Source organism: Lemur catta, chromosome 7, assembly GCF_020740605.2.
Source record: "Lemur catta isolate mLemCat1 chromosome 7, mLemCat1.pri, whole genome shotgun sequence".
Taxonomy (NCBI): Eukaryota; Metazoa; Chordata; class Mammalia; order Primates; family Lemuridae; genus Lemur; species Lemur catta.
Window position 1 is genome coordinate 101859907 of NC_059134.1, and position 19140 is coordinate 101879046.

General features: G+C 49.7%; 1 protein-coding gene and 1 non-coding gene across 13 annotated transcripts in view; one reads left to right on the forward strand and one right to left on the reverse strand.

Annotated features, from left to right (window-relative positions):
- Nucleotides 1–19140, reverse strand: part of MARK2 (microtubule affinity regulating kinase 2) — a 56743-nt gene that overhangs the window by 15155 nt on the left and 22448 nt on the right. For 10 of the 12 annotated variants that reach the window (XM_045556252.1, XM_045556251.1, XM_045556249.1 and 7 more), the window contains exons 2-3: nt 800–979; nt 504–557 (exon numbers count right to left, since the gene is read on the reverse strand). In XM_045556252.1, coding sequence (XP_045412208.1) covers nt 504–557; nt 800–979 — 234 coding nt within the window. Of the gene's footprint in view, nt 1–503; nt 558–799; nt 980–6237; nt 6375–15313; nt 15453–19140 lie in introns of those variants that run through there. The other 2 variants (XM_045556254.1, XM_045556253.1) reach the window with 2 other exon arrangements.
- On the forward strand, nt 3003–3108 carry LOC123643070. The gene has a single exon (XR_006736644.1). It is a non-coding gene; the product is annotated as a U6 spliceosomal RNA (small nuclear RNA).

The following is a 19140-nucleotide window of genomic DNA, read 5'->3' on the forward strand; positions in this document are numbered from 1 at the left end:
ACTGGAGTTCAGTTTCTAAGAACTCCAGTCTCCCAATACTTATTCTCTAAAATGTAGCTAGCACAGAACCAGTGGCAGTTTCCCTGCCTCCTCTTACCCCTGTACTTCTAGAGCCACTCCTTTGGATCATTCCAGATCTTGGAGAAGCTGCTTGTGTTTCTAGTAATGGCTACAGACATGTGTTTTTGCATAGGGCTGGCCACAAGCCAGAAGATAACAAGATGCAGGAAGTGGGTCAGACAGGTAGACCAAGCGGCTGGGAATGGGCAGAAAGACTTCAGAAGAGCCAGTGTCTGTGGCCAGGAAGCCCACCCAGGAGTCGTCACCACAGGGAATCCAACCAAAGCCCTCAAGGTTGCAGAACCATGGGAAGGGGTGGTGCAGACAGTGGAAAGGCCAGGGATTTTAAACTAGGAATTCAAGAGAAGGTCCAAATGGGGTCAATAGATCACTGACCCCTGAAAAGAGGTATAGAAAGGGACAGGACGTGCTGGTATGCTTACTTTCTGAAGGCTGGAGGAGTTCAGTTGAGTCTTGTCAATGATCTTCACAGCTACCTGAACATGAGACAAAAAAGCCCAAGATCACCTCTTTGGCCAGGCTGCACCCAGGATTGGAATCCAATCCTCCTTTGCATTTCCTACTCCTTTTCATCCCACTGCTCTTAGCACCCCTACATGCTCAGATCTCTTCTCTGCCTGCTACACAAGAGGTTAGCTGCAATAGTAATCCCACCACTACCTGCTGGAGTGTCGACAGGGTTGGGAGGTGCTGCCATGTCCCTAGCCCCAGCGCTCACCTCTTTCCCAGTCAGGATGTGCCGGGCTAACTTCACCTTGGCAAAGTTGCCCTTGCCAATGGTCTTGAGGAGCCGGTAGTTGCCAATATGGGGCTGCTCATCAGCAGAAGTGGCTGAGTTGCGGCCCCGCAGCATGTTGGATTTACTGCTGGGCTTGGAATCAAGGTGTCCCAAGGTGGGCTGTAGGTGGAAACAGACACACCTTTACATGCTGCCCTTCCAGTTCCCTAAACCCTTGCCCTCAGCTCTCTGCAGAAAATGTATGAGGCTGGTGGTGCAGGAGCAGGCTCCAGGGGGCTGATAGGCAAGTGAAGAATCATAAGGCAGGAGAAGAAGAGGAAAAGGGCATGAAATGACAGGCAGTCTTCACTCCAAAAGAGCACAGCATAAGTTGAGGTCCAGTGCCAAAATCCTGCAGGCATCAGAGCCTAAGAGCAGAGCTGTTCCATCAATAGCTCCCCCATCCACCACTAGCAATGCAATAGCTCCTCTACCACAGGTGGAAGATCCAGGCCCCTACTGCCGTCCTTGTTGCCTGTCCACACTACAAGAAGGCTACATCTCAGAGTTGCAAGAGCAACATGGTTAGAACCACCTCAAAGCCCTCATCTCCACCCAACATTTTACATGAACCTTTATTATTTGTCACTTTACATTTATTTTTTGTCTATCCCAATGAGACGGGAAGCCCATGAAGGCATGCATATAACCTTTATTCAGACACATCCCAGCACCTAGACAGACTGGCTTGTGTCCTCTGTTCAACAAATACTTGTACTATGAATGAACTGGACCACTGGGTCTGAGCAAGGCAGCAATCTGCCCTGCTCTGCCCTCCTTAGATACCCTAGAGCGCAAATAAGGGTATGAGGAAGTAGCTACAATAATCGGCACTGAACAGGAATGTGAACATAATATAGGTGGAGTATCCCTTATCCGAAATGCTTGGGATCAGAAGTGTTCCGGATTTGGAAATATTGGCATATACATAATGAAATATTTCAGGAAGGGGACCGAAATAAAAACATGAAATTCATTTGTTTCATACACACCTTTTTTATACACATAAGCTAGAGGTAATTTTATATAATATTTTTAACAATTTTGTGCATGAAACAAAGTTTTGACTGCCTTTGTCCCATGAAGTCTGGTGTGGAATTTTCCACTTGTGGCATCACGTTGGTGCTCAAAAAGTTCTGGATTTTGGAGCATTTTAGATTTCAGATTTTCAGATAAGGGATACTTAGCATATACAAAGAGGTTATGGTCTGGACAAAGATGTATGTCTACGTGAAGACTCATACATTCCTCAAAGTGCTAAACACAGAGTGACTATGTGAGCCAGCAATTCCACTCCTAGGTACATATCCAAGGGAAAGGAAAACTCGTCCACACAAAAACTTGTACGCCAATGTTCATAGTAGCATGATCCATAATAGCCAAAGAGTGGAAACAACTGAAATGTCCATCAACTGATGAACGGATAAACCAGTGGGGTATCCACATAGTGGAATATTAGTTGGCAATAAAAAGAAATGAAGTATTGACATATGCTACGACGCGGAAGAACCTTGAAAATATATTAAGTAAACAAAGCCAGTCACAAAGGACCACATACTTGTATGATTCCATTTATATGAAATGCCCAGAACAGGCAACTCTATAGAGACAGGAAGTAGATTAGCTGACTGCCTAGGGCTGAGAGGGTGGGGGTAAGGATTTGAGGGTGACAACTAAGGGGTATGGGTTTTCTTTCTAGGGTAATGAAAATGTTCTAAAATTGATTGTGGTGATGGATACGTAACTGTGTGAATTTACTAAAAGCTACTCAATTTATACTTTAAACGGGTGGATTATATTGTATGGTATGTGAATTATCTCTCAATAAAACTGTCAAGAGAAAGTCTGCTCTAACTCCTTTATAGAGTCCTGATTTGCCTCTCTCAAAGAACACCTGACACCACTGCTCCAGCACCGTGTGACAAAGCTGTGGCCAGACCCTCATCTCAGAACCATCCAGAGCTGCCTTGGAAACCCAAGGAGAGAGTTTGGAGGGTAGCAGGGTGACTAGGAGTGTGAGTCAAATCCTTCCTTTCATGGCCCCTGTTGGCTGTAAGTGAAGCCCTCAAAACCACAGAGAAAAAGAATGACTTGCTACTACCCAAGGAACTGTCCAGGGTTCCTTGGCAAGAAGCTTGCTTGCGTGCTCACTCGGCAGCACACATACTAAAATAGGAACCATACAGAGAAGATTAGCATGGCCCTTGCTCAGAGATGACATGAAAATTCATGAAGTGTTCCATATAAAAATAAATAAATAAGAAGCTTGCTTGCTTCACTAGATGTTTTTCAGGCAGAAACAACAGCAGCAGCAACAAGTAAGTACAGTATCCTGATTCTGACTTTTCCCCTTCCTCGTGTCAACGCAGGTCCTCTGCATAGGAGCTACAGGCTGTTTTTTGGTGAGCTGCTTGACTTAGATCCCAGAAGCACATGGGGTTGGACGTCAGAGAAAGAAAGATCCCATGCATCTGGCAGACTCTGAAGGGGAAGGCTCCTGATATCCCAGAAAAGTCCCTTTGACCACCTGTGCCCTTCAAGGAACATTATCTCTTCTACACATCCTCAGCAACTTTCACTTCCCCATGAAGCCTCCAGACCTTACGTCTGCCCACTGCAGCCCACAGAGCTCTCTGGACCTGTTCTCCGCACACCCTGCAGCTCACTTAAGCCTCGCTGGTCCTCAAACAGCATTTGCTAAACAAGTAGACTTTGGAACACAGGCTTTTTCCTCTCCCATAGGAACTCTAGGGTTCACATCCCTTGGAGAGAAGAACATTTCTGGGCCCTGCTGGTACCTGATTGGATCAGTCACCTGAAGGGCACCCTGAGCCTCGCGCAGTGGGGTCTTGAAGGCCTGGCTTCCATGGCTGACTTCTCAGCCCCTTCTGCCCTGAAAGTGCTGCTAGACTGCCTCCCACCCTGCCAGCCTGCCTAAGGGGCTATGAACAGGGAAAACCTTCTTCTGCCCCAACTCCCACGAGAGGAAGACGGGTGGGAAAGTTTCCTTGGCAACCTCTAATTCACCTTCTAAGTTTCTTGTCACTCCCCTCTTCTCTGAGGATACAAGCCAAAGGCAGCAAGAGTTTGACAGTCTCCAAGTCCTCAAAATCGAAAATAGGGACTCAGCGTCTACCTGTAGATTTGGGCCCTTTGCCCCTCTGAAGCCTAATCTGGGCATCCCATGCCCATCTTGAGCTCTGCTCTACCTATCTGTCTTGGTGGCCCCAGGGGCTGGTCTGTGTGGCACAGCAGGACAGCATTCCCTGCCTGGCTTGGATGCATGCTGGACTTCAAGGAGCATCAACAACCGACAACCACAAGTGGGACTCTGCCATTCACTCTCTTCCTTTCTGGTTAAAATTTAGAGTATAGATGCCAGAGACAAACCCTAACCTGCAACTTACTCAACACATATTAACTTTATTATTAGCAACATCATCTTAAGAGGGAGGAGAGATTATTACAAAGGGGGAAGGAGAACCACCTGAAAGATGACCCATGTGACACATCTGTGCCACACAGTAGTCTTGTGGGCACTGAGGAGCTCCACAGTCCAGCAGAGCTAGGTTCAAGTCCTGGCTTCCCCACCCACTAGCTTCAGTTTCCTGACCTGCAAAGTAGCAATAAATATTCCCTACTTCACACAGGTATATGAAAGAACACATGTAAAATGCTTTATCCAATGCTCAATAAAGAGCAACCATTATGTTCCCAAATACTACTGTGTGAGAAGCCAGAAGCCTTGTCAACAACCTGCTGCATCTATGTCGAGCCCCACTATGTTGGCTGTAGTCCAGCTGGAGGCCGAAAAGAGATGCTGGGGCCTTCTCCACTGGAGAGGGGTCCAGGTCGAGTGTCCACTGCCCTCTAGACCTGGTGAAATGCTGCCAGTACCTCCAGCCTTCACAAGACGAAAGATTGGGAGCCAGGACCTCAGACAAGGCGGCTGTGAAGGGCTGGCCCCAAGTGGGGTACCCAGGACAGTGAAATGGAGGAGGTTTTTCTTGTTCAGGACTCAGAGAAGCAGGGAGCACTGTCATTTGCTCTTTGATCATCTGCTCCAAAAGTCACCAATTTTCTTTCTGGGACTGAACCACTCAATTCTCAGGACTCAAAGAGCTCAGTCCTTCCCTTACCCCCATCCCACTGGGTCTGATGTTTCCCACACAAGGGAGGCGGGACGGGGCAAGGAGGAGCGCCACTGGAAGCAAGCAGAGAAAGGGAATACTGAAAGGAGAGAGTCCCCAGTAGAAAATGCCTCCTGGGCCAAGGCCCCAAGTGAGTCAACTTCTTCACCTGACTGCTTCCCTGAAGGATGAAAAGGAGGTAAGAGGAGGTAAGACGGGTGGCTATCATGGAGAGAGTTTTCCTTCCACAGTTCTGGCCAGGCCCATCCATCTTGGCCCCGGGTCTCACCAACAGGGTGGTGAGCTATGGACCAGGCCGCCCTGCCAGGTCAATAGGACCTGGCAAAAATCATGCCCTCTCCTCTATCCTCCCTGCTCACGGTAAGATGTGGAACACCAGGATTCCCAAAGCTCTAGCAGGGCCCAAAGGACTGAGAAACTCTGTTCAAAGTAGCCCCCATGGCTCTCAAGCAGCCATGAAAGAATAAAGCAGTCACCCTGTAAGGAAAGCAAGTTACTAAGCAGGTCTGATTCAGAGGTAGGGCTGAAACAGCTTTGGGGTCCAGGGTCACGAGGGGGGAGACAAGGCAGGACATGGAGGATAAAAGAAAAACAAAGTTTTATATCCACTGGGTCTGCCAGGGCCCTTCAGCCTGGGATCTCAGAACTTGGCCTAGGCGTGTTGCCAGGTGCGCCCGGAAGACTGCCTCCACCCTGAGAGGCCCAAAGCTGACTCAGGTAGGCAGGGCCCCCTGCCCTAATGCTGGAGGCTCCTACCAACAGTTCTCCCCAAGAGAAACTCCTGCTTTGGGGCTCTGCATTCAGGGCTGGCCTTGTGTCCTGAGGCTTCCCCGGGGGCTGAGAAGGGGCTGAGCCAGGAGGGGTGACAGGCAGGTACTCCCTGGCCAGTAAGCAGGCACAGTGGAGTGAGGGAAGAAAAGCGTCCCTGGCACTAGCCCTGGGTGATGGCCCCAGATCCCAGGCTCCCCCCACAGTAGCGCAGGCTCTCTCTGCTCACAGCTGCCTCCCCTGACCAGTCCTCCTGCTTGTTGAGCCTGCCGACTCGGCCCGGGGATACTCTTCCCTCCCTAGTCAATGCCTCTTCCACATCTGGACACCCTTCCCGAGGATTTACTACACTGTGCTGGTCCCTGGCTCCATTCAGCGACTCTTTAAAGATCCCATGTTTGAGGTGGGAGGGAGGAGAGAGGAGAGGGCACTCCCAGAGTAAAGAAGGGGACAACATACCCAGCTGGAGAAAGGGGCACGGACTACCAGCGACTTCCATTCAGCAGAGCCCACGGCAGAACCTGTCGGGCTGCGAGGGCAAAGTACAGAGGCCGGGAAGAGCCAGGCCCAGGGCGGGGGCTGCGCCTCAGCCAGCCAGCCACCCTTACTCAGCCGGAGCAGGCGACACCTTCCACCACCTCCTCAGTGAAAAGTAGCGAAGCAGCCAGGCCGAGCGGTTCCTGCCTGGGAACCTGGGCTATGTTGCAACCGAAACCACCACTAGCAGAAGGGAGACCGGGTTTGGCAAGGAGAGCAACAGGGACAAAGCCCTGCGGCTTCTCGAGGGCCAAGGCCTGGTGGTCAGGAAGTGCGCACAGTTCCAGGACACCACACCAGAAGCAAGGTGGGAGGAGAAGGGCAGGAGGGGAATGGGGCAGGAAGGGAGACAGAGAGAGAAAGAGGCGGGTTTAGATCAACTTCCTTCTCCCCTCCCCCTCCCCCTCTCCCCGGAAGTGGGCTGCCCCACCCTCCCCAAGGTGCTTTGCTGGGTAACAGCTGGCAAGAGGGTGAGGAGACTCACTCCAGCCTGGCTGTCATAAAGCCCCATCTCACCTGCAGCAGGTGGGACCTAGGTAGGGGCAGATCACTCTAACAAGGCCTCAAATAGGGCTGAGGAGGTATATGTGTGACTCAGATGTGCTGACCCAGAGTGGCAGCCCTGCCAAAGACCAGCAAACCACCCCCTCAGTAACAAAGGGGGGAGGGGGTGAGCAGAAACCAGCAAGCTGACAGTGGCAGATGGACCTCCTACTTCCTAAAAAAGCAGCACTTAACCTTAGGAAAATGTGCATTCTATTTAGACACAAAACATTTTGGACAACATTTCAGGGAGTTCAGGACCCTGTGAAGTCTCCTAGAGGTCTAGAGGCCTAAAGAGCCTTTATCACTGGTAAAGAGTGAGTTGTTTAATCCTAGATTTTGTTCAAAGGCTGAGGAACAATCCAAATGTCCCTTCCAGCACTGCTTCTGGAAGTTTATCCTAGATTCCCACTCACCTCCAAGTCTTCAGCCACCACCACTGCCCTTGCCTCCAAAACAACACGGCTGTCTCTAGGAACTCCAAGGGCCTGGGATTCCTCATTCCTTCTTCCTACAAAGCCTCCACTATCTGAGCACATGGGGAGGACAGGGCAAGTTGGCTGTCTCTTGTCGAGAGAAAACTGTCCTTCCAGACCACTGACCCCTGTCTGTGTCCTGGCCACAGCCCTTCTTGTGACTCTCAGCTCTATTTCTCATTCATTCCACAACTCTAGGCTAGAAGCTTTCCCATTTAGCAACTCTGAAAAACTCATGTTGGCAGACGACAAAGTCCTCTCTAGGGAAGGGCAGAGCTTCCCCTGTGTCCTCACAGCGCCTAAGCACATACCCTGGGAGACCACGCCACTCGGGCGCAGCCAAGCAATGCCTGCCTTATGTGTGAGCCCTGGGCAACAGTCAACATTTCTGAGACTACTGGATATCCAGCACTTAATGCTTTGTTTTCTCCATACACAGACCTATGGGGCAGGTAGTGTCCCCATTTACCAATGAGAAATTGGCACTGAAAGTTTTCGAGACTTGCCCACGGTCCCACAGCCTCTCACTGCAGAGCTGGCCCTGGAGCCAGCGCTTTCACGCCCTCTCCGCACTCTGCTCCTCCTGATGGTCAGGCTCCCCGTCCAGTTTCTCAGCAACCTTCTGGTGCCTGATCTGCTTTCATTTCTCCCAAAAAGAAGATACGCCCTGGGCTCTCTCTCCCTCTATAGGCGAGGAGGGAGAAGAGATGAAGATTCTGGAAGGAAGACTGAGCCTAGGACAACAGTGTTGGATTCAGGCCAGCAGTAGAGTGCTGTTGTAAAGGCCTACCCAGGTGGTCCCACAGCAATCCCTCCTTCTCCCACCCCTCCCCAAAGGGGCCCTGATCTCAGCAGAAGAGGTCATGGTTTATTCTGGGTCCTGGACTCAGGCTTGGCTGGGACCACCTGTCCCTTCACTAACTGGCAGACTCAGAAGCTAGAGCAGGCTCAGACAGTTCATTTTTCCAGTCCCCAGGGTTTTGCAGTGTGACAGAAGGATTATTTCCTCAATCCTATTTGTGGGAGACAGTAAGGGGTTTTGTAAACTGAGGAAGTACCAAGCACTGACCTCAAACAGAAAGGCTGGGGACAGGGTAGGACTTGATAAAAAGTCACATGGCTGTGGCAAGTCCCTAGTTTTTAAACCCTTCCTCCTTCACTGCTTCTGGGAACCTTCTTTGCATCCTTTGATCCTGAGCAACTGTCACTGTCACCTGCCAAGAGTCAATAAACCATAGGAGCCTTCAGGGTAGGAGAGAACTTGTAAAACTGTGGTAAGCACTTGCCAGTGTGGAGGCTGGATGCCCCCACCCCCAAAATTAACTGTGATGGCCTCAACCTGGGGAGCACCCACGTTCCCTTAACATCCGGTGGCAGAGAAAGTTGGGCTGTCAAAGGGCTGCTCTCTTTTTCCAGCCAGAGTAGGAGCCTCCCTGGCAAAAGACACCAGCAGAGTGTGCAACTTAAGCACAAAGCCCAAAACAAGGGGGTTTGCTGCCCGTTAGCTCTCTAAGCTACAACCCTCACCCCAAGTCAGGGACATCAGTACTGCAGCATGGGCTGCAAAGGGAGCCCGCAGGCCTCAGAGCTACCTGAGCAGAAGCCAGAGCCTACCCGGGAACTAGCAGCCAAGAACTGACATGGAGTGAGAGATGAGAACAGGGAGCCACTCCAGCTCACTCCCCTTCATGCCTGGAGGCCACGTGCAGTGAGTGTGACCCACATCTCCTGTCTTCAGAGCCACCTGAAATGCTGGGCTCCTCTTGAAACATAGCAGATTCTATCAAGTAACCAGGGCTTCAGAGGCTTCCAGCATCCTTTATCCCTGACAACTGCTCACTGGGGTCTGGTCTCTAAATGTCCAGCTACTATTGCCCCAGCAAACTTCTGTAAAGCACCTACCTTTGGAACCTTGGCTCCAGTTGCAAAGTTTGGTGAGATGTGCTTCCTGCCTTCTAGCAACCTACAAGAGGGAAGCTGTACAGAAAACCTACTATAGTCTCTCTGCTACTTTTGCTACTTATTAGCTGACTGAACATTAGCAAGATTATGTGACTTCTCTAAACCTTAGTTTTCTCATTTGGAACATGAGGATGCTAGCTGTACCCATTTCATAGGATGACAGCAAAGATTAAATGAGAAAATCCACATCAGTGTTTGCCCTAGTACCTGGTGCTCAGTGATGCTTTGAAGATGTTTTCTAGTATCTCTCTTTACTTTTGAATAAGAATCTGTATTTCTCATCTCAAAGAGTTCTCTGGGCCCTGGAAGAACTATAATCTCTAAGAATTTGACTGCAAGTACCAGATAGCTAAACTGATTCCCACCACCCTAGTAGTCCTTCTATCACAAAGTCAAATTTCTGCTATGGCTGGGCTGTCAGACAAAGAGGACCCTCTTTTCTAACATAAAACCATCCTGCCAAGAGGAGTCGGTGAATGAGAAGCAGGCATACCTCTGCCCTCTGTGTAGCCCAAAGGAGGGCGAAAGTGGTCCTGCTGGGCTCTTCCCTTCCTTATCAGTTCCTTAATTCTGTCCTCCCAGAAAGGGTCCAAGAAACAGCTGACATGCCAGTACCACATGGTGCCAAGGGCTGGGGGAAGCTCACACTGCCAGCCTCATACTTCATGCGGTTCCTCCCGTACCAGTGGGTTATTGTAACCATGGAGACCAACAAGTTCCTCCATATCACAGGAGAGCCAGCCTGCCAGCAGCCCAGGGCTCTGGGGGATGGGGGTGGTGGGGTAGGCAGAAGGCAGCCTGCAGGATAAAGGTTTGGCTCACTTTACAGAGGACTGTGTGGAGTTGATGGATACTAATCAGTGCAACTAAGGTGCCTGGGCCACCTCCTAACCTCATTTTCTTTACCTAGTAGTTTATATTTTTAGCACATTCTCTGGACTCTGGGCTGCTATACCCAGCTCCACTGCTGTGCACTGGGAAGCTGTGTATGGTACTACCGTGCCTGCGGTGACATCACAGCTCCACCACTCTTGCTGCCATGTAGGGAATGGGTCAGAGCTGTGGTATGAAGAGCTACCCAGATCCACACACACTAAAAGGAAGCGCTCCACCTATCATATATGCCTTCTTGTGACCCAGGTGAGTAAACCTTCTTATCCCTTGTTTATCCCAAATCCAGACACCATCTTAGCTGGGAGTGCTTGCTCCCTTCTCTGGACTCACACTGTATCTGTACTGTTCATTTCTTTTCTTTTTCTTAATTTTATTTATTTAGAGACAGGGTCTAGCTCAGTCACCAAGGCTGGAATGCAGTGGTGCAATTATAGCTCACTGAAGCTTTGAACTCCTGAACTCAAGTGCTGCTCCCACTTCAGCCTCCCTAGTAGCTGGGACTACAGGTGTGCACCACCATGCCCAGCTAATTTTTCTCATTTTTTTAAGAGATAGCGTCTTGCTATGTTGCCGAGGATGGTCTTAAACTCCTGGCCTCAAGTGATCTTCCTGCCTCCGCCTCGGAAAGTGCTGGGACTACAGGCATGAGCCACCGTGCCCAGCCCTACTATTTCCTACTGTTTATTCATCTTTGTGTCCTCATACCTTAACTCCCTCATGCTCTGAGATGTCAGAGACAGTGTCTTGCTCCCCTTCATATGCCCTCAATGCCTAACAGTGCCCGCACCTAGCTGGCCCATGTGTAAGTACTTAATGGCATAAGGGAGGTATAACTTTTTGATCCTTAAAGTAAGGATCCCAGGAGGTAAGACAAGGGCAGTGGAAGGGAGATCAAAACCTTTTGCCACGAGACCCATTTCCCCTCTTTCAAGGCACTTGGTGTCCTTGAAATTGGTTGTTACTGTCTGTGTTTACCACTAGACTACACGACAAAGGGAGAGATTTTGGTCTGTCTTATTCGTGGCCCAGAACAATGCCTAGCACAGTATTCAATAAGTACTGAATGAATAAATGTGTACAAATAAATAACTAAGAAAATGTGCTGAGGCATCTTCGTGAGAGTCTCTGGGACCCACAACTGATACAGTGTGCTCTGCGGACAACATCCATGTGGACAGGGAGTCACAAAATCCCTTCTCTCCCAAGCATGGCTGGAAGATAGTCACCAAAGTGAAATGGGAAACAGGCTCAGAACACAGGCACACCCAGGGCCCACCAGGACTCACCCCACTTGCTCCCTCCTGCTTCCCCTGAATCAAGCCTAAGTCTTCCTTTCATCCCAGAAGGAGAACCCTCTCCTCTGAACTCCCCTCAGCCCATGACAACCACCTGGCCCTCCCACTTAAGACAGTTCTCTCCGCCCCCCTACATTCAGTCCCTCCACTGCTCTGCTATCAAAACCATCACATCCTTCTGTGACAATGCATGCAACCTGAGCTGTTCTAAGAGCAACCGATTGGGGATGTGACAGTGACTAAAAATCTAGGAGACATTTATTTACTGTTTGCCACACTGAGAGTTCTGCTTTAATATTTCTTGCTTGAACCAATGTAGTGACTGTAAGGCCCTGTCAACCCTAGGGTGCCAAAAAAATCCCACAAAAACCTCACCCATACATACCTGCCTTCTGTCCTTGTGCACAAATCAGCATTCCCACCCTGCCCCCCATCCTCCCCAAACTGCCTCCTGTTACAGAAAAGCAAGGGAACTAAAAACGGCAGCTGGGGAGCTCAGTTGACTCACCCGGCATAATCATCTCCTCCCAGAATCTCCCATCTTCTCCTGGGGTTTTTGCCAACACAAAGTAAAAAAGAAGCATGAGATCTTAAAACAAAACAAAACAAAACAAAACAAAAAAACTCTCTCAGCATTTATGCAACAGCCTTTCTACCTGAGTACAAATTTAACCCTTCGTTTCTGCCCTTTCCAGTGTAGTTTCCTTAAAATGCCTTTAAGGGATCTGTGTCACTGAGGAGCAGATTCAGCCCTGGGCTGGGAAACAGGCCTTCCGGGTCCCATCCAGTTCCAGCTCTACTGCTGGAAGGTGCTGAACAAGATGTGCCTCTTTCCACTGCACCTTCCTCTGGAAGTGGAACAAATACTGCCTTTCTACTCCTCCAGTTTCAAAGAGGGAGTTGAAGGAGGAGAAAACACTGGGTCAGAAAAAACACTGGGACAAAGTTTGCTGCCCCAGAAGTCACCATGGCCAGAGGTCAGAGCATAGGAGAAATTACTCAAGGCCATCACTGCCACCCTTGCCTCAGAACTGTCCCTGCCAGGCCAGACTGCAACGTGGCTGCTCCACTTAAGTGACCACTAAAAATCCAACTGGTTGCTCTTTTAGAAGCAAATCCTCGCTGGGCTGCACCTGCTGACAGATAGGCAGAGGTGCTATCTTCCTCCTACCTCATATCTTTAAAAACCCTAGCCGGAGAGGGCACCTGAGTCATGGAATGGGGAAGGCACCCTGTTTCGGGGGCTACCAAACTACAGATCAGATCTGCTGAAATGCAGAACCCAGACAAACCTGTTTTGAGTGTAGCTCCCCAGGAATCTTTCTGGGTAGGAAGAGGGGGGTGGTGATTCTTTTTTGTCTTTGTCATTTGGCACCTAGAAGGACAACTTACTTGTGTGATAGTGCTATGACTACAAAGTAATGAGACACTTACACAAGCAAATGAAAAGCTGTTGCAGTGTATTAGTCAAGAAACCCCCAACTTGGTTGGGTGCAGTGGCTCACACCTGTAATCCTAGCACTTTGGGAGGCCAAGGCAGGAGGACTGCTTGAGCTTGGGAGTTCAAGACCAGCCAGACCAAGAACAAGACTCCATCTCTACAAAAAATAGAAAAATTAGCCGGGCATCATGGTATGCAACTGTAGTCCCAGCTACTCGGGAGGCTGAGACAGGATTGCTTGAGCTCACGAGTTTGAGGTTGCAGTGAGCTATGATGACGCCACTGCACTCTACCTGGGGCAACAGAGTGAGACTCTGTTTTAAAAAACAAAAGAAACCCCCAACTTATCAAAGGTTCTGTTCTGTTGTGAGAAGGAATTATTTTTCCATAGAAACCTGTTACAAGTGGTGGTTGTGTTCTCAAGACAGCCCATGAGGGCCCACCATTGTATCTTAAGTAGTATATGAACCATACTTGAGTTGAACCATAGTCCAGAACAGGAAAATGAACCTAGAGTTCCAACTTAGGACCTAGGAACAGATCTTTGCTCTTCCAGCACCATGGGCAGCAGGCACTGGGGCTCCCTAACCTTCAAGCTCTGGGTGAGGGCTTGAAACAGGGACTTGAACAAGAGGGCTTCAAAGCATATGTGGTGGCTGGAGCTTAAGGTTGGGGAGGAGAGGAGATAAGAACCCCGATGGAGATGAGGATTGAGGCTGAAGGAAAGGAGTTTTGAGTGAGTACTGCCTTACTGGAGAGAAGGGCTAATTAAAGAAGACCACGTAGGAAAACTCCCAACTAGAGAGAAAAGGGAACCTGCAACAGTACCCTGACATACCACGGCAAATGCTCTTTAGAACCATCTCCCCTACTAGGCAATTGAAGCAGGGGGTGTGCCTCACAGCTACCTTACTGGGCTTGCTGCTGCTACTGCAGTCTCAACCCTGGGCCAAGGGCAGAGACTGCTGGATCCTGTTACCAAGTGGCTATGGCCTGGGAAGGCGCCTTGGCTAGCTTGCCAGATAAATAGAGGAGGGTTCATTTGTCAGCAGTTAGGTGAAGGCTGGAACGCACAAGCTTTACAGTGAAATCGAGTATACGTCAGCTTATGGCTGTAGGCCTAGGGTGCCCCTTGAAGCCAAACACTGTTTTCCATTTACTGATAGCAATGACAACTTGCTCCAGGGGCCCTACCTGTTTATACCTTCAGCCTAGAAGCAGAGAGTATGGCAAACCAAATTACAGCCACTTTCCATTACAAGTGCCTTTTATCGTTAATTCATCTTTTCAGAGTCCTAGGAAGTGAGTCTGATTGTACTGGTTTCCAAGAGAAGAGAATGGTCCAGAAAAGGGCCGGCTTAGCCCTGGCCAAGACAGCAGGGAAAGCTGAGCTCTGAGATTTCTAATCTCTGTGATGTGAACCTGGGTACAGCCTTCTTCAGTATAGATTAGCTCATGTGCTGGTGGAAGCCCTCAGGAACCAGAGCCACCAATTAACAGGTGGTGTTGGGAGGAAGGGGGCCGCGTTCAGGCATTGTTAGATGTACTATTACACAGACTGCTGGTTATTTTGAAGGAGGCAAGCAGCCAAGTCAGTAGTTCTCCACCTCTGAATTCACTCAGAGGGCAGAGAAGAAAGGACGGCTACAAGGGCAGTATAGAGCCCCCCCCACCACAAACCCTGAAGTGTAGCTCTAATTGCAATAGGCATGGTGGCGTAAGTTCAGACCTGAAGAAGAAACCCACCCAGGACACCTGCAATCAGAAGAATTTTGCTGGGCAGCTGCAGGCCATTGCCACCCATTCCACTGCTCCACCTAGTCCATGCTAACCACCCAGGACAAAGAAACCTACAGACACAAAAGGGTCTCTGTCTAAAGTCTTGAAAACAGAAGGTGTAAAATCAGAAATTACCAAATATCTGATACTGTCCAAAGCATTTAGAACAATGCCTGGCGATGTGCTAGTTATTATTAGTATAAATCCATATGCTTTCCCAACTTATTCTGTAGGCTGCCAGAAGATATAGCTCAAACTTCTTTACCCAAAGCTCACCACAAACGTTCTGCAACTCCAAAAAGAGATGGATCTTTTCAAACTGGCCTAGGAGAGCGCTGCAGTCAAAAGTCATCGACATGCATGGCTTGGACTTGGGTTTCTTACAGCGCCAGGAAAGGCTCCAGCTGCTCAATCATTTCACCCCTTCCATAAAAGGCTGCCCAACTCTCCCCTGATAGAAAGCACTTTAAACATACACATCCCACCCTAGATGTACGGACCTGGAAACTGCACATCGATACTCATAATGGGAAATGTGACTAGTGTTTCTCATATACACGGGTGTGTCATGTGGCCAGAGTAAATACATTCTCACACACAGCACTTACTGATGCTGGGCACTGCCTCTTCAGCGGCGAGACAAGGGAAACCCACCCACATATAAAAGGCGGGGGGTGATGGTGGTGGTGGTGAGAGCTTAGCAGCACTTCCAGCTCCTGAGTGTCTCTGCCCTGGGACTCGGCAGCCTTTGTGGCAGCCAGGCCCCCATCACCAGCTGTCCTTCACACAGCATAACAGGATCACTGTTTGGGAAGATGGGATTTTTGGTGTTGGGTTTTCTATTCCATGAACCAGCATGCATCTGTCTCAGGGGCAGTTTCCTCAAACAGCTGCATGTCCTGGGCCCCTGCAGACAGGATTTGAGATACAAAAGAAAGAGAAATGAGGCTGGGCGCAGTGGCTCACGCATGTAATCCTAGCACTCTGGGAGGCCGAGGCGGGTGGATCACTTGAAGTCAGGAGTTCGAGACCAGCCTGAGCGAGACCCCGTCTCTACTAAAAATAGAAATAAATTATCTGGACAACTAAAAATATATATAGAAAAAATTAGCCGGGCATGGTGGCGCATGCCTGTAGTCCCAGCTACTCGGGAGGCTGAAGCAGTAGGATCGCTTGAGCCTAGAAGTTTGAGGTTGCTGTGAGCTAGGCTGACACCACGGCACCCACTCTAGCCTGGGCAACAAAGTGAGACTCTGTCTCAAAAAAAAAAAAAAAAAAGAAAGAGAAATGAGATGCCAGAACTAGGAATTCAAGGGTAAAAAAAGCAAGAAGGAATGAAACTGTTTGCCATCTTCTCACAGCTGAAAGCCCTACGCTACGGGAGATGACTTCTCCCACCTGGTCTTAAGAAACCATACACACTCCCATTTATCTTCCTTGGCAAACCAGGCTTACTCCTGGCGTCTCCACCCTTCACCCTGACAGCTCTACCACGTCAAGTGACTGTGGTATCTAACCCTGATGCTGGTTACCCCATGAAGAGATAACCAAGGTCATGTGAGCTGGGCCGACACGTTCTGCTGCACTTGTTTATAGGCAAGAGGATTAAAACAACCTGTCAGGGGAGGAGGGGGGCAAACTCTGTGCACAGGGCAAGCTCTGGGAACACAGCATAGAGGCCTCCAGCCAAGAAATCTTTTGCTCAAATATAAAGCAGAAATCTCTCACCAAACACCAAACCAGCTAACTATGTCAAATACCACTTATGATCAAGTGACCTTGAGGCACTGCTCAATTTTTCCAATGTTCTTTGTATGAAAGGCTAATGTTTGGTGGTTTGAGGGGCTTGGGGTGGAGGGAAAACAAGGGAGATGAGCAACATAGGGTCCCTAAAGAGTCCCAAATTAATACCCAAGCGAAGACTTTCAGGCCTGCTACAAAATACATGTAGGGCTTAAAAAAGAGGGGATATCTTAAGGGTGCATGTAGATAAAGCATTCAGTTCTCAGATGCCTAAAATCCCGACCAGAAGTCAAAATGCCAAAACAGAACTTCCTGTGACCACTTTTTGCCCTAATCAATGTCAGAATTGGGAGGGAAAAAAATACCATCTTTAGGTTTAACTCTAGGGCAGAGGGGATTAGGCAGCAAGGAGTCTGGAGACCAGGACAGGGTCATCCTCTCTAACCAGTATATCAACCTGATAATGACAGTCACTAGCCACAGGACACAGGAAAGAAGAGGGGAAGGCGGTCAGCACCTGAGCCCTTGGCTCCATGCAGTCTACACTGTGGAAACTACATGGCTATGCTGCAGAAGCTGGCCCCTGGCTCTGTGAAATTAGACTCTTGATCCCCTGCTCCCCTGCAAAACCATTTGTCACAGCCCCTAATAGTCCCTAAGTAACCAATCCTCCCCATTCAGCAAGCTAGGCTGCTACTGGCTGGTCCACCTTAGGCATTCAAGCCTTAGCAACAAGAAGATGCTTCCATTTGGCTGGGGTGTTCCTGTGGCTGGCGGCAGATGTTGGCAGAAGGCTACCGTGGTACCCCTTTTCTCTAGCTAGCCAAAGAGGGAATGTGAAGCAAATTCTGGCAACATGTGCTCCCACCCCAACATCCCCTTTCTGGCAAAGGAGCAGCCACCACTTTCCTAACCTTCCACTCACCGTCTTGTTGAGGCCAAGGAAGGTGTACCCATCCTAAGAAAACTGAACGTAGTAAGTTAGAAACAAAAGAACCCAGCTTAGGAACAAAAGAACCTCGCTTTGGGAAAAGAAGGGATATTGTCCTGCAAGGGATTCCAAGAATAAACTCCCCAAACCACCCACCCAGCTCTTCTGAAGAGCAGGGGTGTTGAGAAGCATCTTCCATTTCCTAAAACATTCGAGAACAGGGTAGCCTTGGGCAGATGTCTGCTGGGGCACCAACTCCCCTAAGGAGCCCTGGTTTCCACTAACAGCAGAATGAGTGCACACCTGCCAGAGAAGGCCAGCTCGAGATGGTAAAGTGCTCCAGAGTTCACACTCACCCTTCCATGAATATTCCTCCAGACCGCTGCTGTCATGCAGAGCTGGGAGGTGGGTTGAGTCCTGCTCTGAGCTGGTCACTCCAGTTTGCCTAGCAGCCTTGGGGTGGGGGGAGGAGGAGGAGGAGGAAGGGAGATTATGATTCTCTATTTTCAAGCCCCGCCCTTAAAACCAGGGAGGGAAGCAGCTGGGTTCCCGTTGCAGGAGCTCCAATCTCTGGGCACTACAGAGGCAAGCAGCTGCCTAAGGAGAACTCTGGGGAACCCGTACGTACATCAAACAAGCTGGGGAAAGGAGGGAGAACCAACCAGGGTAGAAGTGGGTCGGTCTCCTGCCGAGAACTCTGAATGGTACTCCTATCAGAACTAGAAAGTAACAGGAGGTGGGCAGGTTTATGGTCTCTGGGAAAAGGCAGGACGGAAAACAGCAAAAGCTGGACTAGCATGGGAGCAAAACTCACTCCCTAGCAGGAGAAGGACAGCCTATGTAGTCAGAAGTGGAACGCTGTCCCAGTACACCTTCCCCGGGCGACAGTCATAGTCTAACCCCAGGTCAATTTTCACATGCACCCTGCAGTGCAAAGCACAGTCATTTCTACAACCCTGTATGTTAAGGACTGCCACTCCAAGCACTTGTGCCACTGATGGCCAATGACAGCAGGGAAGGGGGACGCTCATTGGCTGTGTTGTGCAATCTAGTCTGTGGCCAAGGGCAGAGCAGAAGCCAAAGATGATGGACCCTCCCACAGGGGAGACAGCTCCTCCCTTTCCAGAGCAGAGCCCACGGCTGCCACACAGAGGTGCTGTTTAGCGACAGAAATATTTGTCAGAAGTGGCAGGATGGATGGCCACTAGGTACTTCCTTTTCTTAGCAATTGCTACTCTCAGCCTCCACAGGCTGCCTCTGAAAAGCCTGCAGAACCTCTAGTGGCAGCAGTGGTCTGAGTCACTCTCCTAAGAGAAAAGGGAAAGCAGTCCTGACTCCGCGGCCTGAAGAAGCCCTATAGTGTCCTCAGCCAGCCCTGCTGTGAAGCGAAAGTCAGAGTCCCCTAAAAGGACTGAAACCTTGGGCAGCCTTCTCTCCACCCACACCTACACACAGAAAGACCAGTCCCTCTTACTCTGCAATATGGCACATGGCGGTGGGAGCACCACAGTCATCTCAGCAGGGCACCCAGCACTGAGAACAGGAAGTGATGGCTTCATACGCAAAGCACTCCTTCAAAAAACAACTCACTCTACACACACACACACACACACACACACACACATCTGTGTATAGGTGCCTCTATATGTACATGTCAAATTGATATCCAGGCTAGACCAACATGGCTTCTGGATTTTTTCCTACAGCTGCATCATGAGCTGGCTGGCTCCCTTTCCCTGCCTGCAGTTCCAACCTCATCCT